The sequence below is a fragment of the Rhinatrema bivittatum genome, chromosome 10 (assembly GCF_901001135.1).
Source record: "Rhinatrema bivittatum chromosome 10, aRhiBiv1.1, whole genome shotgun sequence".
Classification (NCBI taxonomy): Eukaryota; Metazoa; Chordata; class Amphibia; order Gymnophiona; family Rhinatrematidae; genus Rhinatrema; species Rhinatrema bivittatum.
Window position 1 is genome coordinate 108,556,199 of NC_042624.1, and position 23,989 is coordinate 108,580,187.

Consider the following 23,989-nt stretch of genomic DNA (forward strand, 5'->3'; position numbering starts at 1 on the left):
CCTCATATTGTCAAAACAGAGGAAGAAGTGTGCAGTGTGGTCGCCAGTGCCTGGGATCTCAACCAGAGTTTAGAGACAGCAGAAAAAAAAAAAAGGCCCTTTCCGTTCCACAGATGTCAAGTGAGATCCCATGATGAAAGCGGTCACATTTTATTTAAAAGATTTATTTTCTGCTTCACCACCAAAACCTGTATGTAAATGGGTTTTTTTAATAATAGGAAGGGGTGAATTCCAGTGCATGTCCCCACAGAAAGTAGACTTGCGGGCCGGGTAAAGCTGAATCGCAGCATCCAGTTGGCCGCTGTTAGCGCTCTGTAAATTGCTTCCATGCGGATGATGGTGCAGCGGGAGTAAGGGGGTCAGTGTGGCCCCCATGGCCGTACCAGCTTGGACGGGCCACTTTTGAGTCTGCAGGTAACTCTAATGCATTGGCTGCGATGCTGCAGGACTAATAAGACTTCCTGATGTCACATAGATGATAGCTGAGCAGGAAAATCCTCGCAGCCCTGTCTGAAAACATTATTGCAGCACTCGGCGGTGTCCCGAGGAAGCGCCAAAGAGTAACTTCTTATTCTGATCTGGGGCTGACAGGGTCGTCAGCATTGTACAGGGGTAAGCAAAAGTAAGGTGGGGCCAGGGCTACAAAGAATTAGCAGGCAGGAAAAGGCAACGGGGGTTCCCTACCTGTGACTGAAAATCCTAAGATTGGGAGCTGATCTACAACCCTGTATCTAGCAAAAACAGCTCCAGCCGCTCGGATTAGCAGATTCACTCTTTTCCAGTGAATAATGCCAAGGGATGTCGCATATATCAGTGGTTCTTACCCCAGTTTTGGAAGCCACCTGGCCAGGCTGTTCAAGAGATTCACAGTGAATATGCATGGGATACATTGGCCTGTCTGGCCTCCTTTACATGTAAATTTGTCTCATGCACACTTATCGTGGACATTCTGGAAGTCCAACTAGTTGGATGGTGCTTATGGACCAGGCTGAAGTACTGGTCTGCTTCACTGCATTTATTTGTTTGAGGCGGTCGTTTCTTTATCCAGAGGTGAGAAGCATGCACTCTGTCTACGCATCTGCAAATTCTTCATTAGAAGCTTAAGGGGTTGAATCGTCTTGCAGTGCATCATGTCGCTGAGATGCTGCTCTGGTGTGGGCTACCCTCTGTACCCCACACCAGAGCACATTAGCAAGAAGGGAGGCGGGCAGAGGCAATGGAAAACCCAGGATGAGAAAAAGAACAGCCTGGAAGCAGGCAGGAGAGGGAGGATCGGGGCTGTGACCCCATCCAAGGAACGGGGGGTAGCCAGCCTAAGCGGAAGTAAGAGGCTGGAAGCCCTCCAAGGTGAGGGAAGTTAATGGCGAGGACAGCACAGGGCCTGCAAGTCCATAGCTGGGACTGAGGAGGGATGCCAAGCTCGGGGTTCTCTTAGACAGTGGTTTGATCTGGAGCGAGAAGGGATCAAACTAACTGGCCTAGAAGTTAGAGGCAGATAGGACCCTGGTAGAGTTTGATTTTGGTTTCCTCTTATGTGTTGTGTTTCAGTTGCCCCAGCAGTAGCAGGGCAGGAATGAAAAGGGAACCCGCAGAACCCTGGAATTGAAAGTTTGTGGGGGGTTTTCCTAGAGGGACCGAGAGAGAGAGAGTTGCAGCAGGCCGTGACCTGATGACAGTATTTTGGCAGAGCACATGGTGGTCTTGCACGTGAACCCAGGCGCCTTGCTTTGACAGTGCAAGGGCTGCAGAAAAAGTGTCATTGCATTGGGGGAGACATTTTTTTTTTTCCTTTTTCCTGAGGTTACTCCAGGTAGACGGCATACACTGAGACTACGCAGAACAGGGTGCGATTAACATAGCTGCAAGACGTAAAGTTGTCAGAGTGGGGGTCCCACAGGCACTGGCTGGTCACCACAATGTCCTCCTGCTCGTTGCTGCCGATGGTGACCTGACAGATCAGCTTGTAGCGAGCAGGGGTGACTTTCTTGGTGAGGCTTTTTATTTCTTCACACACAGCTGTCGTCAAGCTGGCGCATCTGACGGGATCATAGGAAACTGGCGCAAGCTTGGCCTGCAAATATTCTTTGATCAGTTTTTCTGCTTTGGAGCAAGAGAACTTTACCTTTGGCTTTGCAGAACTGACAGGAACCTGAAACAGAGAAGAGGGAAAGAGAAACTCAAATGTGAGTTGATTTACAAATGGGGAATCAGTTTGAAGTGAAGATAAAGTAGGGGACTTTATGCAGGTTTGTTTCACAGGACCCATGCTCACATCGTAAATCTATTCAAGCCTGAACCTTTTTGCCGAGATTAATCTCTGTTGGCTGAGAGGGGACATGATAGAAGTTTACAAAATCACAAATGGGGTAGAATGAGAAAATAAAGAGTGATTATTTACCATTTCAGATAATATCAAAACAACGGGACACTCCTTGAAACTAACAACCAGCAGATTCAAAACAAATCATAGGCAGCACTTTTTCAGTCAGCTGTGGAATCTGTGGCCAGAGGACGTGGTAAAGATGATGAACATAGCGGGGTTTAAAAGAAGTTTGGACAAGTTCCTGAAGGGAAAGTTCAGGAAATAGTAAGCCAGGTGGGCTAAAGAAAGCTATTGCTATTCCTGGAACTGAGAAACAGGAATTAGATCTACTTGATAGGATATGAAAATTGGTTCTTACCTGCTAATTTTCAATCCTGGAGTACCAAGGATCAATCCAGACAAGTGGGTTTATGCATCCCTACCAGCAGATGGAGGCAGAGAACAAAACTTTGAGGCACTGCTACATAACCAAGAGTGCCACCTGCAGTCCCTCAGTATTGACCTGTACCCAATCCAAGATGTCTACCCTAACAAACCCCAATAAACCTTGAGCGAACAGAGGCATAAAGTTGGAGCCCCCTGCAAACTAGGCCCTCTTGATTCAACACAAAACATATACCCACATATACTTCTTACTCTGAGCATATCATAAACCAGCTCAACCATATCCAGAAGAGAGGAAGTCTTGTGAAAGATGGGGACGGGTCTCTGGACTGAACCGTCATACTCCAGGAAAGAAATTAGCAGGTAAGAACCAATTTTCCTTTCCTGTTTGTACCTCAGATCAGTCCAGACAAGTGGGATGTACGCAAGCCCCTCTACTCTGGGCAGGAACTCGATAGACCCGCATGCAATTCACCGTCTCCAAATATAGCATCTTCTGGGGCCCACACGTTTAAGTGATAATGTTTGGTAAAAGTGTGAAGAGAAGACCACATCGCCGCACGACAGATCTCCTGCAGAGAGAGCAACTGACACTTTGCCCATAGGGTTTCCTGCACCCTAGTGGAATGTGCTCTCAACCCCTCCGGCACTGACCAGCCCTTACAGCTGTAAGACAACGCTATCTTCTCTTTTTAACCCTCGAGCAATAGTGCCCTTGGAAGCCTTGCTTCCCTTCTTTGCTCCACTGAACAGGATAAAAAGATGATCTGATATCCGAAAGGCATACGTCACCTTTAGATATCGCAAAAGATTTTGACGCACATTCAAAAAGTGAAGCTCCCTAGCCATTGACACATCGGCCATAAAATTCAGAAAGGCAGGAAGCTCGACGACCTGCTTAAGGTGAAAGAACATCACCTTCGGCAAAAAGGAAGGATCCGTAAGTAAATAAACTCCATTCTCTGAAAAGCAGAGAAAAGGATCTCTGCTCGACAACTCTTGCAGCTCAGATATTCGCCTGGCCAAAACAGATGGCCACCAGGAAAACAGTCTTCAGGATTAAATCCTTCAACATGCACTCCACATTGGCTCAAAGGGAGGATTCCAAGTTGGACAGATGTTCCGCACTGGAGGACACACATGTTTTTGCTCCTTTTAGAAAATGAGCCACATCCGGATGAGACCCCGGCAGTCTACCCTGAATCCTGCCACGAAGGGAACCCAAGGGTATTATAGGCCAAGCCCTTCACAAGACCTGTGAACTGTCCAACTTTAAAGGCTGCACCATGTTCTGCAAACACCAAGATTCGAAGACTCTCCATTCTCTGACATAAACCAATGAAGAGGAAGGCCTCCTAGCCTGAAGCAAAGTTGTAATCACTGGCTCTGAATAACTCTTCAAATGGAGTCGCCACCATCCAAAAGCCAAGCCACTAGACAGAAGCGATCCTCCCGGTCTGAAAATATGGGTCCCTGCCACAGTAACCTGGAGAGGCGAGACAAGTGAATAGGACAGTCTACTGCCAGATGCAGAAGGTCCACAAACCACGGCCGAAGCGGCCACTCGGTTGCCACCAGAATCACCTTGCCCGCATGGACTTCGATTCGCCCCAGCACTCGACCTATGCGAGGCCATGGTGGAAACACATACAGCAACAGACATGTTGGCCACAATTGAACGAGAGTATTGATGCCCTCCCTTCTGTAACTGAAAAACTAATGTACTTTTGCATTCACTGGAGTCACCATGGGGTCCACCACTGGTCTGCCCCACCTTGCCTGCAGCAATGCCCACTCCCCCGGCTCCATATGTTATCTGCTGAGGAAGTCTGCCTGCACATTGTCTATTCTAGCCACATTAGAAGCAGCTATCTGCACCAGATGTTTCTCTGCCCATCTGAGCAATTCTTGCACCACCATGCAACTCTTCGTGCTGCCCTGCTAATTGATGTATGCCACTGTCATTGCATTGTCCGATAACACTTGCACAGACTTGTCCTAGACAAGCGGAAAAATCACTAACAAAGCCTTGTGCACTGCCCTGGTTTCCAGCCGATTGATAGACCAAGTCATCTCTGCCGGCGACCCCTGCCCTTGGGCCTATTTCCCATGACAAATCGCCCCCCAGCCAGAGAGGCTGACATCAGTGGTCACTAACACCCAGATGGGCATTTCCAGATTGCACCGAGACAGCCATCATGAAAGACTGGACCTGGCATCCTCCAGCAATGGTAAAGGAAGCTGAAATTCTTCCGATGGGATAACACAGCCTCCTGCAGAGGGCACATGTGAGCAAAGGCCCATGGTACTAAATCCAGCATAGATGCCATGGAGCCCAGGACCTGCAGGTAATCCCTGACCCTGGGCACCTACAGGTTCAGCAGCCAAAGAACTTGACTGCAGCTTGAGGACTCTCCATAGTGTTAAAAAAAACTTCCCTAGCCAGGTTTCAAAGCGAGCTCTGATATTCCAAGGATTGGGTTGGCCTCAAATGACTATGAGGTTCATCACCCATCCCAACGACTCTAGATGCTGTAGTACCTGCTGGACCAAATGAGCACACTCCACTTCCGACTTTGCCTGTGTCAGCCAATCGCCCAGGTACGGGTGCACCAGGATACCCTCCTTCCTGAAAGCCACTACCACCATCACCTTTGTGAATGTGCGTGGTGCTTTCGCCAATCCAAAGGGAAGAGCTCGAAACTGGAAATGTTCCCCCAATACCATGAACCTCAGAAACCTCTGGTGGTCGGTCTGAATGGGGATATGCAGGTAGGCTTCTGACAAGTCTCAACGATGCCAGAAACTCCCCTTAGCGGCGGTACACAATCACCGTGCACAACGTCTCCATCCAAAAATACAGCACCCAGAAGACAGCATTGACTTTCTGCAGATTGAGAATGGGTCAAAAAGTCTCTTCCCTTTTGAGCACCATGAAGTACATGGCGTATCAACCCTGTCCTCTCTCCAGGGGAGGCGCAAGAGCTGCAGATATTGCAATGTCTCCACACTGCCTCCCGCTTGCTCCAGAGACGCAGATTACAAAGGCGTTCCTAAGCAACCAAGAAAATTCTAAAGCGTAGCCTATCGCCACCACCAGGACCCACCGGTTCAACGTGAGCTAGGGCCAGCCTCCCTCCAATAGCCTCTGGAGAAAAGTGGACCAGCACACCTTCATTGCCCAATCTTATTCTTCTGACCCACTGCCCCTGGAGGACCTGCTGTGGGTCAGAAGTCTGCTTCAGCGCAGCCGGTGCCGGACTCCTGCCAGCCTGAAACCTCCTCGCCTCCTGAAATCGAGATCGCAGAGGTAAAAACTCCTGGGGTGGGGGGGGTTCTTGTCCTCAGGCAACTTGTTACCCTCCGACTCCCCCAATTGCTTCGTCAGCTGCTCCAGGTCCTCTCCAAACAGCAGGCTTCCTCTTTGAAGGGAAGGTTGGACAGCTGAGTCTTAGGCCACACATCCCCCAACCAGTTTTGCATGTTGGGGATGAAGATTGCTAGGGAGTTGGGAGGAGATAGTTTTGCCTAAGCTGAAATCTACTCTAGAATTATTTTAGGCTCATGAGTTACCTGAACCTAGGTTTTATGGCTAATTAAAGTCCTTTGACCCCTAGTGATCCCTCATTGGTTGGGAAATTGCATTTTAGCATGCTCGGGGGAACTGTGACTGATGCTAATGGCTGTCTCTGACAGTGTTAACTTGTAGTATAAGGCCCTGCCTTAGTTTTCAGTTTTTATTTTATTTTGCCTGGGAAAGTCAGTGTTTAGAAGAAAAAAGAAATCTGTGGAAAAATGAACTCTCTTCCACTCATTTTTCTCCTGGGTGTTTTTATATCAGTCACTTTTTCCATTGACCTTTCTTGTTTATAACATTGAAATTCCCAAGCAAAATAAAATAAAAGCTGAAAACGGTCTCTCAGTATAAGGTCCCAAAGATGGGCGGCTGGGGAGCTTGTAAGTGGTGGACTAAGATATTTAGAAAGTGGCTAACAACTGTTTAATGGGAGTAGTGAGCTGGGGTCAGAGCGGCGCCCTGGTCTCTGCTCTGCTTCCCAGTCCTACTTTAGTCTCAGCCCGCCGAATCTCTTCTCCTCTCTGCCGCGAGCAGGATAGGCTCTGTTCATGGCAAGCACCTAGTTTGCCTAATTGGTGGCGCTGGCCCTGGCTGAGGTATAGGTTGGTGGAGATGGGAGGGTAATCTCCTTTGGCTGGTTAGGTATGGTTTATGCCCAATGTGTGTTTGAAGAACCCTATGGGGCGGATTTTCATACTCCGCGAATAGGCCTACTTTTGTTTGCGCTCAGGCGCAAACAAAAGTACGCTGGATTTTAGTAGATACGTGCGGAGCCGCGCGTATCTGCTAAAAACCTGGATCGGCGCGCGCAAGGCTATCGATTTTGTATAGCCAGCGCGCGCCGAACCGCGCAGCCTACCCCCGTTCCCTCCGAGGCCGCTCCGAAATCGGAGCGGCCTCGGAGGGAACTTCCTTTTGCCCTCCCCTCACCTTCCCCTACCTAACCCACCCACCCGGCCTTGTCTAAGCCCCCACCTTACCTTTGTCGGGGGATTTACGCCTCCCGGAGGGAGGCATAAATCCCCGCGTGCCAGCGGGCCCCTTGCGCGCCGGGCCGCGACCTGGGGGCGGGTACGGAGGGCACGGCCACGCCCCCGGACTGCCCCGGGCCGTAGCCACGCCCCTGTACCCGCCCCCAAAACGCTGCCGACATGCCCCGAAAACGCCGTGACGACCGGGACCGCCCCCGACACGCCCCCCTCGGAGATCCCCGGGACTTACGCGAGTCCCGGGGCTCTGCACGCGCCGGTAGGCCTATGTAAAATAGGCTCACCGGCGAGCAGGGCTCTTAAAATCCGCCCCTATTTGTGTTTTGCATACTGCATTTTAATTGACTTGTTTGTTTTTGTGTACTATAGTAAAGTTTTGATTTGTTTTATGCAGTGCAATTTTGAAACTTTTGTTTACTAGTTTGAGTAGCCTATTTAGGGTGGGGAGGTGTTCTATAAATCCTCAGCATGGTACAGATAACATTAAATCCCGTGTTAATATTCATTTTTATTCTACCCCACTTAAGTGATTCCAGCTGTGTCGTTTTCTCTCTGACTTGCGGTTTGACCTGGGTATGCAGCCATCTAACCACTCCTTTTCTTTTTTTTTTTTTAACAAGAAGATTGAAATTGAGTACAAAAAAGGAAATCACATGCAGTGTGTTAGCAGCCATGGGCCCATTTGTGTGCTCCGTTCTGTTTCCCTTTCTGCGCACTGCGTGTTCCTGTCTACGCACCAAGGGGCCAGCTGCAATAAAGTGCGCTCACTGTGGTGCACAGGCATACGTCTGCTTGGATGTGTGTTTTGGACGCGCTAGACTAGCATCCAATGCAATGAGAATATTTAGTGCATCCAAAACGCATGCCCAAACATATTCATATCAAGGGCCACTTTGCTATGGGCATCTTCAGCACCGTAACGCAGAAATTGGACTGAAGCAGCGGGATAACAGACGCTCATAGTGAGCGCCCATGCGAGTCTGGGCACCCGATGCGTTGGAGCGCTATGGACGCACAGTTCTTCCCTACTGCGCCATTTTTTACGTACGCATCGTATTGCATCGGCGCCCCTGCATGGATGCGCGGCATCGAACAGTGCATAGACTCTGAGCTTCAGCCTCGCATAACGCAGGGAAGAAAGCGTTTCCCCTTCCTAAATTGCTTTGGAACGTGTCCTCTTGATGAACAGCTCGTTACCCCATCAGTCTGGGTGTTCCCTTTCGGGTTCTGTAAGGGAGCGAGTTCTTGGTCTGTTGAAGTTGCATTGGTGGTAATATATTGGGCCATACTTTTGCAATAAAAGTGTTTTTCTGGCTGGGGTCTAACAACAGACAACTTTTCATGTGCGTTTTGTTCAGCATCCAGCTTGTGTGCAGGTGCCACTTCTATAAAATCCAGGTTTCTCCATTGTTGCTGGTCTGCAGTCAGTGAGGGGAGAAGCAGACCCGTGCCACCTCCCATCCAGTCACGTGGCAGCCATGAGTTGGACGTTTTCTACTGCCCTAAACCGCTGGGTCAAAATGTGCTGCTTGCAGTTTCAGCCCAGGCCCCCCACTGCTGCCGTTTGCAGGGGCTGGGACAGACTGCTGGCACTCTTCAGAGCAGCTAATTGAGCCGGCAGACTAAACATTAACATCTGGCTCAGCAGAGGCCCAGACTGCCCTTACTCTGACTGTAAACAAACAAATTAAAAAAAACCAAAAAATCAGATTGCTGGCTATGCCAAAGGCTGCTGGAATGGGGCAACATTTCTCCCTATTGCCACCTCGGTGGGTATTTTTAGCGCCTGCCTCCACCATCCTCTAGCAGAAGAAGACCTGATTATTTTTCCTTCCCTTATGCTGCATGCAAGATGTGCAGCTCCTTGGTCATAAATATTATTCATTGAAACATTAGGGGGAGACTCCTGCAGTGGGGAGATGTATGTCCTGGGCACTCCCATGTTCTTCAGCCATAAGAGGGAACTACTACTCCTCCCCCCAGATTTCAGGAGTCTCCCCCCCCCCCCCACTACCAGCCAGCCAGTCCTCTTCAGTTTAGGAGGTTGAGGAATGCTAAGGGACATGATCCGCCCTGGTTATGTGAACAAGTGGTGCTTTCTGCTGAAGTTATCTTGTTTTCCTCCATTGGGGGGTTCGGTAGGTTCTTAGTTCTCTGCATTTTTGACCAAGTTATGTGATAAACCCTAAAGCTAAGCAGCTGAATTTCATTCAAAAAAATGGAAGATGGCGGCAGGAAAGGGCCATTTGGTCCACCCTTTACTCCTGGGGGAATTCTGCGCTACTGTGGAATGCAGAATTCCTCCTTCACGTAGATTTCCTCCCTCACCTCACAGATTTCATCGCTGCCGCACAGATTTCGTCGCAGTTTGTGCAGATTTCCTCCCTCACTGCCCTCTCGATTTCCTCCCGTGCCGCAAAAGTATTAAAAAAAAAACGGAAGCATGCCGCGCACGGACAGCAGCCAATCTGGGACAGCGACATCAGGTGGCGCACGGGGAGTGGGGGCATCACATCTCAGCACGGCACTGGCGGCTCGAGGAACAAGCAGCAAGGAGGAGAAGGGGGAGAAGAGGGGGAGGGGAACAGAGGGGAGTGGGAAAGAGGAGGGAGGGAACAGAGGGGAGTGGGAAAGAGGAGGGAGGGAGAGAAGGGAAGTCAGGTGGCGCATGGAGAGTGGGCGCATCGTAGCACGGCACCGGCAGCTTGAGGTAAGCAAGCAAGGAGGAGAAGAGGGGGAGAGAGAGAAGGGGAGGGGAACAGAGGGGAAGAGGGACAGAGAAAGAAGGGGGGAGGGGGAAAGAGAGGAGCTAAAGAAGAGGCCCTAGCCCTGAGAGTGTGGGTAGGTGTCTACCTGGGAGAGTGTGTGTGTGAGAGAGAGAGAGAGTGTTGTATGTGGGGATTCAGAACATGTGTGTCACAGATGGCATGTGAGAGAAAGCATATGTCTGATATGTAAGAGAGACAGTGAGCATGGATATTCAGGTGGAGATGTGAGCAACAACTGCAGCAGTCCCTGCCAGCTTGGCTCATCTGCCAGCAGCAGCAGCAATTGACACTGCTGGCAGATGAGCCAAGTTGCCAGGGACACTCATTGCACTGAATTCTAGAATAATTTGCAAAAAATATTGTGTTATTTTTATAAATAAATGTGCAGAATTTAGAAAATGTGTGCGCAGAATTTTCAATTTTTTGTTGCAGAATTTTTATTTTTTTTGCACAGAATTCCCCCAGGAGTAACCCTTGTCTGTCCACTTATAACTGTATAGGGAGCTGACACAGGTCTCCTTGCCTATGCAAGCTTGAATTCTGCCACTGTTTTAGCTCCTATAATCTCTGCTGGAAGTCTGGGGCGGGGTCCTCCAGCCTCTGGGGGGGGGGGGTGTCGGAGAATATGTTTGAGCTTCCCCCGCTGATCCCTTGACCTGGAGCTTTTCTGTCTATGGGAAATGCTTCCCTCTGGCACTGCACTGGAGCCTGCTCGATAGGGAGGAGGATAATTTTCCTATTCCCCCAAGGTGCTTGCACATTTCCCCCCCCCCCCCCCCCCAGTACTTTGTACCCCTGGCCGCCAGTTTTCACAGGGACACTCCCAGCGCCAGGTCACTGCTGCGGTGATACTTTACAGCGGCGACGTACGCGGGGGTAAAGCATGCGCAAGGAATTCACAATGAAATCCCTGCGTTCACTTTATCGGGTCCCTGCTAACCTCATCCTCTTTATCTCCCCCCCTAGCGAGGGGGGCAAACTCTGAACGCTGGCCTCTTTCCACCCCCACAGCGGTAAGCAGACTTGCTTGTGGAAGGCCCTTTGGAAACGTTAAAGTTTAGGACGTCAGAAGCACGTGGTTCTTTGGTAGTGGTAGGAGCCACCAGCTGCACACATCTGTATGCTCTGCAGATTAGCCTCTGTCCAAGACTGGTGGCTTGTTTCGTGGTTGCTGGCCAGCAGAAGCCCTTCTCCCCCCCCCCCCCTCCCTGCCTGGACACTGCTACAGCAGGCCGTGGCTGCCCCTGCCGTGGCGGGTGCTTCAGATGTCGCCTCTGGGGCCGGTCATTCATCCCAGGAGGGAAGGGGAATCGGAAATGAAAGGAAGAGCCAGGGCCTGAGGAGCAGCTCAGTGAGCATTAAGCCCTTATAAAGGTACCATCTCCACCCAAGGGCTTGCTTGATTGTTTTAATGGTTTATATTTTGAGAGGCTAACACAGGTGTTCCCATTCTCATTTATATTCAGTATTCATCTCTTTCTTTTTGCATTTGTTCTTCTTATGCTCTTTTCCCTTGATCCTGGCTTAAATGTTCAGAGCATATTCTCACCCCCACAGATGGAAGCACCAGAGCCTATTAAAGCAAGCACCCTCTTAACAGCAGCTCAATGGTGTGGGCCTTCCTTTAAAAGTTTAAGGTACTGAGTATGTAATAGATAAACCTTAAGAGTAGTTACCCCATAGCTTTTTATATAAGAAGAATAAATCAGCTCTGACACAGAGCTGGCAAACTCAGGAACAGTAGAGAAATTTTAAACAGTTGCTCTCCCCTCTCCTCGCCCACCATGACCTCCAGCTCGTGGCCGAGCAGTGGAAAACAGGGGACTCTGAAGTATGAGAATTTGTCTCTGTGCAATAGTGCCCTCTGCTGGCCAGTAGAGGACGTATAGAAACAGAGAGAACTTGCCAGGCCTCTGCAGAAACCATGCGGCACGACCTCTAAATTCTTACAAGCAGAGATCCTCTGTGCTGCTTGTCCCACGCTTTCTTGAATTCTCTTACTGGTTTGGCATCCACTGGGAAGCTGTTCCGTATATCTACAACCTTTCCATGTGTGACTCCCGAGTCTGCATCCTTTGAGCCTCATCTCGTGGTCCCTTGATCTACTAAAATTTCCATTTCCCCTCAAAAATACTTGCATCCGGTGCATTAGTCTGACTCCCGAGGTGTTTGAATGCCCCTTTCATATCCCCTCTCTTCTAGGGTACACATATTTAGGGTTTAAAGTCTCATTTCACAGAGCTTATGGTACAGCCTCTGGACTGTCTGTGTCTGGTGAGAATAATATCAGAGGCCATCAGAACAAATAAAACAGCTAAAAAGTCCGGTTTACTCTAGGAAAGACGTCACTTATCCCAGCGAACCTCCTCTTACCCTTCTAATACGTTCGTTAGTTCATTGTATTTCAATGGGGCACAGCCCATCAAATACACAACCCACTTCTGCTACCTTTGCAGGGGGGGATGCAAAGGAACCTTTTATTTATTATTGGAAGCCAAGAGCGTGGCAGATCTTCCGGCAGCACGTCAGGTGAGCGAGAACGCGAGACTTTGCTAAAAACCCTCTCGTTTCTGTTTACCTGGTCGTCGATGATGGTGACAGGTGGGCGGTGGCTGACGCGGAGCCTCGGCTGCTTTCTCCAGCTCGCTCGGTTCTACAAGGCAAGGGAACAGTAGGTGGAGAATTTTACAGCATCGGCGTAAAAAGCAGGTGCGCTGTTCTACTTCCCAATTACATTCACACGCCGCATTTCTGATTGCAACTTGGCATTACACAAACTGCCGATTTCTGTTTCTACTGTGTAAAAAAAAAAAAAAAAAGCTTTGCTTATTTTGGACCTGCGCAAAGGAAGAGGATTGATGGGCACGGCTTTGAAACTCGTGAGCAGTAATATTTATTGGATTGATTTCTCCCCTTTTTGAACATGAGCTCAAGCCTCCAGCATGGGAGAAATGCCAGAAACAAAAAAATAGCAGCGCGCATAATGTAGAAAAGCCGTGTTTTTGGTGCCGTCCTTGTTAAAGGGCCACTGCAGTCTTTCCTGTTATGATGCACAGCAATGTTTGACAAAAATAGTAGTGGGTCCCGTCCGTCCCCCAGTGTAAACCCCCCTTTTACTATGTCACCTCCTGTGCTGCATGGCTCAACAATTCTTTTTTTTTTTTACCCTTGTAAAATAATTCAACTTGCTGTGCAAAATCTGGCTGGTTCAGGTGCCAAGGAAGGTACTTTGCTTTCAGATGCTTGTGGAGCCACCTGCTGTCACCTGCCAGAACTTCTCAACATTCCTGAGCTCACTCCATTCCATGGAGACTCCCGTTTTAAATAAATGTACCAGAGCTTCTTATGTTTTGTGGTATTCCTTTCTTTGTTAATAGTTTCATCTGGACAGGACTGAGGTTTCCAGCTATGTTATTGATGATCTGATCCCAGGAGGCATTAGCTTGATTTAGTTCAAGGAGCTTATTTTCTATTGCTTCTGTGAGCACCTCTGTCTCTATCTTTTTCCTGAAGGTAAAGGTTGGATTATTATCTGTACTTTGGTGAGGGTTATTTCCTCCTTTATTAATTGATCAGACCAGGGTAATCTGGTGTGAGAAGTATTGATTAGAGAGTTATTGGTATTGGCAAATATTAGGTCTAGAATATGGCCGGCTTCATGAGTGGCTTTAGAAACAAACTTGGACCATCCCAGCGCTTCCATTGTCTCTAAAAACATTTCACAGGCTGCTGTTCTCAGTGTTTTATCTACACGTAGGTTAAGGTCACCTGAAATTATGTTTAGAATCTGGTGATGGAAATACTGTGGTCTACTGACCTCCCTGGAGGTCAGTAGACCACTTCTGTGTTTAATTGAGGAGATTTTAGAATTGATACCTCATAGGAAGGGTTAATCCCTCTTTTGTAAGGTACTAGCTTAAGTTTTGTTTTTTATTTTTTTTTTACTAATTATTAATAATCCCCCACCTTTTCATTTAGGGCTAGGAAAATGAAATACATCATAGTTAGGATGAGAAATTTGGTTTCAGAGCACATTATCTTTGCCATTCAGCCAGGTTTTAGCCATGCAAAAAAATAGCGGGATTTAAATCCTCTAGCAAGTCAGTAATCAGGGGGATTTTTTTTATTTTTTGACAGAGACTGAACATTTAATAGGAGCAGAGTAAACATTAAGCAGGAAGATATAGTGGCAGGATTGTTACTCATCGACGGGAAGGCCAGACTTGTGTTTCTTCTTTGCTTCATTCTTGGGACACTCCTTAGATCTTCATAAAGACACCGATTTATCATAGGCTCAATGAAGCACGACTGATCCATGATAGTCGTAATTACATCCAGAATGCAATGAGTACTAATTTCAAGGTTACACTTCGGGTCCGCACGAAGGGCCGCTCAAAGGGCAGGCTCCTTTGTTGTGTTCCTTCGTGCGCGCATCTCACAATGCAAGTATGAGGAAAGACTAAAGTGGTTAGGACTTTTCAGCTTGGAGAAGAGACGGCTGAGGGGGGATATGATAGAGGTGTTTAAAATTATGAGAGGTCTAGAACGGGTAGATGTGAATCGTTTATTTACTCTTTTGGATAATAGAAAGACTAGGGGGCACTCCATGAAGTTAGCATGGGGCACATTTAAAACTAATTGGAGAAAGTTCTTTTTTACTCAACGCACAATTAAACTCTGGAATTTGTTGCCAGAGGATGTGGTTAGTGCAGTTAGTGTAGCTGTGTTTAAAAAAGGATTGGATAAGTTCTTGGAGGAGAAGTCCATTACCTGCTATTAAGTTCACTTAGAGAATAGCCACTGCCATTAGCAATGGTTACATGGAATAGACTTAGGTTTTGGGTACTTGCCAGGTTCTTATGGTCTGGATTGGCCACTGTTGGAAACAGGATGCTGGGCTTGATGGACCCTTGGTCTGACCCAGTATGGCATTTTCTTATGTTCTTAAGTACCTGTGGCATCGCTGCTGCGGTGAAGGGCTTCCGTCGGTGGGCAGGCGGTGAGAGAATCCAGTCTTGTGGGCACCGGCTTCTCCCTCATCGCTTGGGGGAGGGAGGGGGCATCCTCATCTCTGTTCCCTGTCATCTGCTGGTTTGTTTTTTTTTCTACCGATGGTGCAGGCAGCCAGGCAAGTGCCATGGCAGCCACGCTGCTCCTAATCACTGCCGCAATGAAGGACTTCGATGGGTGGGCACCCACAGCACGGGTACTGCTGCAGTGTGCTTTCTGCAGCGGAGGTAATCCTCTGCAGTGCTGCGGTGTGCGTGCACTGCACTGGAACTTGTCCCTTAGAAGTATTGCTGTGTGTGTGTGTGTGCACTGCAGTGGAAGCTATCCCTTAGTGGCGATGCAGTGTGCATGCACTGCACTGGAGCTCATTCCGCGGCAGTGCTGCAGTGCGCATGCACCGCACTGGAACTCATCCGTCAGAGGTATTGCTGTGTGTGCGCGCTGCAGGGGAGGTCATCCCTCGGTGGTAATGCAGTGGGTGCTGTTTTGCCATAGATGCTCATTCGTGTAGTTAGGGAGCACTGACATTGCCGTATGTTAGCACTGACATAGAGCTCTAGCAATGAAGAATACGGCATCCTAAGGAGCGCATTTAGGCCTGTCATCACTCCAACAACTAGCCATCGATGATGGGGGGCCCTTCCCATCGGCTTGAAGTAAGGCAGTTAAGCTTTATCCTCAAGGGCTGTAATTATGCCTTCACTTAGTTTTTGTAAAAATGTAGCAAAAATGAAATTTTTCCATTAAATCTTCAGCTAAAGCCTACAAATTCTTCTTGAATTCTCCTAGGTTTGAACTATGCCTTCATTTCTTTGCACCCAGCGTTCTGGGTGGTGATTGTGTAGCTGTGCTTGCAAGACTTGTGTTTTCTTTCATTTTGAAGGCACTGCCTGGAGATACCTGGCCAGCTTTATTTTCACAGACATTTCTTGCAGTTATTATTTCTCAACCCAGACCCTAGGATACACCTGGCCAGGCAGGTGTTCAGATATCCACAATGAATATGCATAAGAGAATTTGCATGCACAGCCTCCATTGTATGCAAATCTTTCATGCTTATTCATTGTGGAGGAGTGGATCGAGAACCCCTGATCTGCTCTAATTTATTTATGTTTTTAATATATTTTTGGGGTCCCGGTGCAATTGTACCCTCTTTACCCTGTCTCACTGGGCTTGACTGCAATGCCACCCAGTTCCCTTATCTAGTGCGATTCCACGGGCTCAACCCTCACTTCGTTACTATGAAAAATGTTCCACCCTCATCTCTGGCCTTCTTGAATTCTCTGACCACTTTTGCCCCTGCTGCCTCTACTAGAAGACTGTTCCATGTATTCATTACCATCTGCAGTATTGCTTGATAACTCCACAGCCACGACACACAAACGGTTTGTTAAAAGAGAGTACACTCAGGCATTCAAACCTCTGGTCCTTCAGGACAACAACTGAGCTATACAACTGGGCCTTGTTCTTAGGCCAAATCCTTGCAGATACTTCTGATGACTATTCGGCGAGGATATCCTGACAGCCCTGCTCCAGGGGATTGATAATGCTGGAAAGGTTTGAATTCACTGCTTTATTCTGGCAGGTGCTGCAGCAGCTTCTTTTAGACAGAAACTCTTAGGGGGAGAGTTGTATTCTAAAGCAAGTACTCAGGCCCATGGCCGTGACCAGGCAGAGGGATGGAGATAACTGAGGAGCTGAGTCCCTGTTAATTTATCCACATCCCCGATTTCCCTGAAAGCAGAAGGGATTTTACTTTTACCTTAAGTTCTCTTGTGAGCCTCTGGGCTGCCAGGAGCCCCTTCAGGCTGAAGGCCGCAGGTGTATCTGGCACGGGGGCATTTCTGATTTCTGAGGCTTTGGCAGGTCCCTTCCTGCCCTGCAGCTTTACAGGGGAGCTGCCGTTAGTGCCAGCAGCCTCTGGAGATGTCTGTAAGATAAACATGATAATATACATTATCCATGGCAGCTTGGGTAAAGATTTCCTCCTGGGCTTCCAGAGGCAATGAGCTTGTAATAAGTCTTTTTGTAGCTCCTGCTGCCCCTAGCATGGAGTTCTTGAAGAATTTTCTGCAGGAGTGGCCGAGCAGCAGGGAAACCCAGGGTTCAAACCTGCTGCTGCTCCCTGTGCCGTTTGGGCAGATCGCTCCACTCTCCATTGCCTCTGGTACAAAGAGGGAGCCTAATTTACTAAGCATTTCTCCCAGATCGGAAACTCACCTTGAGCTAGCGGGGAAAAGGGAAAACATTTTTAAAAGCGTCTGCAGCACCACCGACCCTGATATGAGCGTGCAGAGCATGTGGGCCCAACCCAAGAGACTGAAATGGCTAGGAGCCCGGTGAAGGTGTTCACGTGTGTGACTGCTGACTGTCTCTGTGTACAGGATGGGAAAGAGAGGTGGTAGTGAAGGGAACAGAAATGGAGTTGCCAACTCGTGAAAATTTTCTTTTTTTGTGCTGAATATTCCATATATTTACTGTCAGTCCAACTATTTTTTCCCCCAGATCCTCCCCGTTTTACCGTCATCGGTTTGTGCACAGCTGTGCTTTCCGGGCGGAGATTCGCCCCTTTATGCCTCAACTCCTGACTATTGCAACCTCGCAGAGCCTGAGCCACAGCACTGGAGGCGCCCTGTTGCTCATGATGTTTTTTTTCCTGTAGGGCCATGGATTTTTTTGTTGTTGTTGGTTTTTTTTTTTACCTTTTTACTGACAGTCAGTAAATTTACAGACAGCAGGCAATCCTGACTGGGAGCTAGGAGAACTTCTGGGACTTAGGGCTTTCTCTGTAATCTCACCTGTCTGACTGGATAATGCTATTATTAGTAATGTAGTCCAAAATAGCAAACTCCTTGACAGAACCCAAACAAAAAAATGTTTTAATGGCATTAACTATAGGGGCTCAGTATGGCAAAAAAGGAACAGCTGTTTGTGATAGCAGAACCTTCATACCAGCAGCCTATATAAAAGTCCTGCTATCACAAGCCATATTAAGCCCCTATACTTGAATGGCAAGAAAATGTTTTTTTGTTTTAGTTTCATTAGGGAGTTTGCTGGTTTTTATTTTTTGGATTTCATTTAGCTCACTCTCTTTATTGGACAATATTAGTTATCAGTTATTAATACTGTCGCATCTCCCCTTCAGAAGCCTTGGGGTAGTGATCTGGGTCAAGACAATAATGCCAAGTCTGCATGGATATCTGCTTTTGAAACTGTAGCATTGTAGGGGGCTCTGCCATCCCATTTATTTGGTCCTATTTATATCCCATTGTTTCAAGGCAAGCTCAGAGCAGGTTCCAAACACACACAAATAAAAAAAACAAAAAAAAAACCAAATCTGGACAAGACAAACATAACTCCATTAAAATATCATCACTTAAAATCAAAGCGACATCAGTTCAGGCATATGCAGCGTTTGTAATGCATTAACATCTTGGTCCCTCCCCACCTACAGTCTCTCCTAACCTAAAGCCATCAAATTCTTTTCTAAAATCATAAAATACACAGGAGGCCGCTTTAACATCTCTCACAACAGTCTTCAAGCCTGCCAAAGCTAAAAAAAAACCCCATTCCACTGCTGGCTGATAAATGCCAGGACTTGTCCGAGGAATTCAAACCCCGTAACGAGAGAGAGTGCCCACAGGGGGTACGGGCTCGCTCGGCGCTTCTCACCTGCTTTAAAGCTTTGGCGTTGGCGCATCCCCCTCTGGCCGGCACGTTGAAGGTCACGCTCGCCTCCTTGGCTTTCGAAGCCCTTTCTCTCAAGGCCTTGGCCTCTTTCCCTTGTCTGCTGTTCATGCCTCGTGGGGTCGCCGCCCACCAGCGAAGAGGAGTTTCCGAGGCCGAGATCTCTGCAAAACAAGATCATAGAATAAGATACGAAGAAAATCGATAGAAACCTTGCACAGATTAAACCACTTTCTCGGCTGTGCTGTTACCTCTTTTGGCTTACTCCTAGGCCTGCTTCAAATACTATAGAAACTTTTCACCTCTAGACGTACAGTAAATCAAAAGTGAGCAAGACAGATTATATTTTTAATATAGAAACATAGAAACATAGAAATGACGGCAGAAGAAGACCAAATGGCCCATCTAGTCTGCCCAGCAAACTTCACACATATTTTCTCTCATACTTATCTGTTTCTCTTAGCTCTTGGTTCTATTTCCCTTCCACCCCCACCTTTAATGTAGAGAGCAGTGATGGAGCTGCATCCAAGTGAAATATCGAGCTTGATTAGTTTGGGGTAGTAGCCGCCGCAATAAGCAAGCTGCACCCATGCTTATTTGTTTTACCCAGACTATGTTATTAGCCCTTATTGGTTGTAATACTTCCCTTACTGAGCCCTATCCGTACATAGTCCTACCCTCTCCAGTGATTCTATACATTCTGTGCTGGGCGGGATCCAGATTTCTGAAATCAACCCAATCAGGATGATGAAAAGGCCAGGCCAACCCATGGAGAATGTCCGTCTGGGCAGATTGAATTTCTTGCTTTATCTGGTAGATTTTCAATTTAAAAAAAAAATGAATTCCTAAGTGTCAAAAAGAAATCGAGGCTATGGGTTGGATCATTTTGTGAGTAGAATGAGATTTTGTCTACTTCTCTAGCTTGCCCCAAACGCATTTCCTGGCAGCCAGCAAGACCAAGGCCTCAGCTCTGCCACCATTTAGATTTTTGTTTCTTTTCCACGGATGCTAGAATATTATCCAGAGATCTCTGGAGAATCTAAAGCATCACACCTGATAATTTTACCCATGTATTCAAACACCTCTTCCCCCAAAAAACAACTATGACCCGACAGTGCTAGAAGCCGTGATCTCCGATGCCTTGCTCTCCCACACATCCCGGGCCACGTTCAATCTGGTCCCATTCAAAAGATCATGGCCTGCAAGGAATCCAACTTTCCCCAGGACCACCAGACTTCTGAGCCACTCCAATGACTCTCAATTAGTAAGAAAAAAAAAAACCCCAAGCTGCAGTGGGAGGCGTATTTTCAAATTCTAGATGAATTGCCTCCAGTCCGGTGTGACACATGAATACAATTCCACGTTACTTTGCAATGTGATTTCAGTGATGACTCACCAACAATTCCCACTGTGCAGGTGAAAATCTGAGCTATTAAAGTATCGCATTAAGCCCATCCAGCCCAGGCACTCGTGGCACGTTAAGGAAGGCCTGCCAGCTTGCATGCTATTTCATGCTAATAAAGTGAATCTCCATCTCCAAATGGTGTTTCAGCCTCCTGAGTTTAGGCACCATGTCTGCTCGGAAGTTAGAGGAGTTGCTTTTCATACCTAATGTGGGTTGTTGTAGTAGCTTCCACCTAAGGTGTTCCCTGGTTTTTGTGGCAGAGGGTTAAATATTAGCCCATGTAAGTCTTCGCGGTAAAGGAAGATGCAGCCTCTTACTTCTCCATGGTATTTTACTGTGTCCTGTGTAGCAAAGGGTTGCCAACACTCCCTCTATTTATTTTGACTGTTTTGTTGACTTTTCAAGGGCCAGCCTCTCTAAACACTATGGACAAATGCCATATCCCTGACCAATGTTTTCCCCAGCAGAAGTTATTTAAATTACACAGACGTCTTGTCTTTACAGAAGATAAATTATTAGAATGTACTTTGGCTTATCTCAGTGGGAAGTTTGGTGGCAACGGTGGATTATCAGTAGAAGCAGTGTGCAAATGATAGGAGGATGCGCTTGAGAGGAAGAGAAAAGGGACATCAGAACGCCACCCTGGCTTCCGTTACCTGCCAATCGTGCCTTGGCTTTTTATATCTAAGGCGCACCAACAGAATTGTTAGCCGTGCTTTCATCTTTTCGTCTGCGCCCTTCACATGTCCCCTGGCAGTGGCTCTTACAGGCTGGCAGTGTGGAGCAATGTGGCTCGGTATCAGGGACGGGGGGGCTCTAGTTGGAAAATCTCCTGGGATCACAGAGTAAAGGCCTTCTCGAAATCCCAAACTTAAGAGCCTCTCATCTAACGCTAACCTGAAATAGAATGATTTCAATTGCTGGCCCTAAACTTTGCAATTCCATGCCAGAAGAACTTCGAACATTAACAGATGCAAAGAAATTCAAAAGTGTCTTTAAAAAGTGGCTTTTCCAAAATGCCTTCCACTTGACAGAAACACCCATTTCCCCATGAATCAGATAACTATATATATATATATATATATATATATATATATATATATATATATATATATATATATATATATATATATATATAGTACAATAACCCCACCTTGCAAAGCCCAATAATCCAGCTCTGTCTTCATGTCTGATATCTACCATTGTATTACCTCTCTCTATGAATGTTTATCCTCTTTGTAACACTCATTATATTTTGTAAATTTTAACTGTAACTGTTCTCATCTAGTGATTCTCTCATGGAACGATGGTATATAAAACATTTAAATAAATGGTTAAAATTGCTTTTTGTGCAGAATGAATGCTCAAAGAAAACAAGACATACAGGCAGATCTGGTTATAATGCCACCAGATATTTGCTGCTGTTGCCCTTTTATAATATTGTTTGGTGATCCTAGCCACAGAAATGATGCAGTGCAAGCTTCACAATCTGTTTTCTCTGTGCAGTGGCCAAGCCTTTAGAAATTGTCATTTTAAACCACAGCTGAGCAGACAGAAGCTGGAAGTCACATTCACCTGAGGCTTCTGGCGTCTCTATTATCAAAATAAATTTTATTCTGCATCAGAATAAAGTGCTTGTAGCAGGACTTCATTTGTAAAGACAATTAGGAAGTGGAGCGGAGGTGCGAAGAGCAGAGCCATGGCCTGGTGTCATCTGTGTGAGGGGGTGGGGCCTGGAGCTCTCTCCCAAACACTGCCCCCCTCCTCACCCCACTGAGCCTCCAGCCCCCTCCAGCTGCTCTTTGCCCAGCAGAACTGATCTACCCCATTGGCTCTGCTCCACTGCCTCGGGACTGAGAGCAAAAGTGGCAGAACACTATTCTGGGTCACTCCACCAGAAATTAAGTCCTAAGCAACAGCCACAGAAAGGAGCTGAATTAGCACAAGTTTGAAACTTGTGAGAAGAAGCCTAGCACCCTTGACAACTGGCATTACTGCTGACAAGTTTCCTGTGCTAGTTCAACCCCTTTTTGTAGATGTTCTGTGTGCTGCAGTGTCTGCTTCAGGATCTCACCCTCCCCTCCTGTTCCCTGAAGAACAGGAGGGGAGGGGGCAGAACAGGAGGGGAGAGTGACTGTTGTGTCTGCTCTTTTTGTATATCCCCCCTCTGCCCTGCAGTCTGCAGAGAGGGGAGGGGGCAGAACAGGAGGGGAGGGGGCTCTGTTTGTATATCCCCCTCTGCGTGCAGAGAGGGGAGGGGGCAGAACAGGAGGGGAGGGGGCTCTGTTTGTATATCCCCCTCTGCGTGCAGAGAGGGGAGGGGGCAGAACAGGAGGGAAGGGGGAGAGGAGGGAGCAGAACAGGAGGGGAGAGTGACTGTTGTGTCTGCTCTGTTTGTATATCCCCCTCTGCGTGCAGAGAGGGGAGGGGGCAGAACATGCCTGCTTGACTTCATTTGAAATGAAGTGGTTGAACTGTGTTCTAGACCTTCCCCCCACCCGCAACAAATTAAGCGCTGGCTTTTACAGAATTTCGGTTCCATTTCTTGTCCCCGTGGCTCGCTGGCAGTGCTGTGCACCTCCATAGGGAGGACCTGGGTTCATTCCTAGTGACTGGGCTTAGGGCTCATGATCGATCGTAGGGGTGCAGAAGGAGCCCTGTGCAAGGACGGTTACTCAGTACGATGGGAGGGGAAGTTGTAATTATTTTTATTGTCTCATGTTTTGTTACTTGTTCGTCATTAATGTTTTACAATTGTTTCTAATGTTCTTTTGTTGCCCTCTGAGCATAACAATGTTACTATCAGCACGTTAGAAATGTTATACATTATATATTAGAAATAAAATAAGGGGGGAAATTCCTGGTAGGTGCGATTGAAGGTTTGCGGCACTGGATCCCAGCCCTGGTTCCAGCTGAGCGCGTAAGGAGCCCAAAGGAGCAGGAGGAAACTGCTTGGTCAGAATCAATTTCAGTTGCATCACTGGAAACTAAACAATTTTTAGAAATGGTCGCATAATCTGATGCATTGTAGCCTGGCGGTTAGGGCTGTGAATGGAAAACTCCTTTAGTATATCAGCCCTCTGAGGACAGAGAAATACCGGTCACCAAAGGCGGAATAGACATTTTTAAAAAATGTCCAGTTAGAGAACTATTGGAGAAAGCTTTTATGTTTTGTTAATAGAGACGACTTTATACAGAGCGGTACTATTATATGACTCTCGGGCCGATGCAATGAAGTGCGCTCAGGCCGAGCGCACTGTTGGCCCCCGTTTGGACGCGCGTTTTCCACACGCTATTTTTACCCCTTATACAGTAAGGGGTAATAGCGCGTGGAAAATGCACATCCAACCCCCCCAAAACTAATAGCGCCCGCAACATGCATGTTGATAGCCCTATTAGTTATTCCCGCGCGATACAGAAAGTAAAATGTGCAGCCAAGCCGCACATTTTTATTTTCAGAAATTAACGCCTGCCAAAGGCCAAAGGCAGGCGTTAATTTTGGCCAGCACTGGGAAAGCGAACAAAAAAGCAGTAAAAACCGCTTTTCTGTACACCCTCTGACTTAATATCATAGCGATATTAAGTCGGAGGCCACTAAAATAAAAAAAAAAAATTTAATTAAAAATTTTTTTTAAAATCTGCCCGCTCAATTTTGCCGGCGTCCGTTTTCCGAACCCGTGGCTGTCAGCGGGTTCAAGACCGATGCGGGTAAAATTGAGCGTCTGCTGTCAAACCCGCTGACAGCCGCCGCTTCTGTCAAAAAGGAGGCGCTAGGGACGCGCTAGTGTCCCTAGCGCCTCCTTATACCGAGGGCCCTCATTTGCATAACTTTCCTTCCTGAATCGC

General features: G+C 47.5%; 1 protein-coding gene across 2 annotated transcripts; it reads right to left on the reverse strand.

Moving 5' to 3' along the window:
* Positions 1–12: 12 nt before the first annotated feature.
* LOC115100185 (tctex1 domain-containing protein 1-like) lies at positions 13–20,465 on the reverse strand. 2 transcript variants are annotated; one of them, XM_029618494.1, is made up of 5 exons: positions 20,347–20,465; positions 18,724–18,902; positions 16,814–16,981; positions 12,620–12,694; positions 13–2,149 (listed from the first exon to the last, which is right to left on the reverse strand). In XM_029618494.1, the coding sequence occupies exons 2-5, from the start codon at positions 18,847–18,849 to the stop codon at positions 1,802–1,804; spliced, it is 717 nt and encodes a 238-aa protein (XP_029474354.1). In that variant the 5' UTR covers positions 18,850–18,902; positions 20,347–20,465; the 3' UTR covers positions 13–1,801. The 2 variants fall into 2 exon arrangements, with proteins under 2 accessions (XP_029474354.1, XP_029474352.1); XM_029618492.1 differs by having other exon boundaries at positions 20,135–20,461.
* Positions 20,466–23,989: the final 3,524 nt, after the last annotated feature.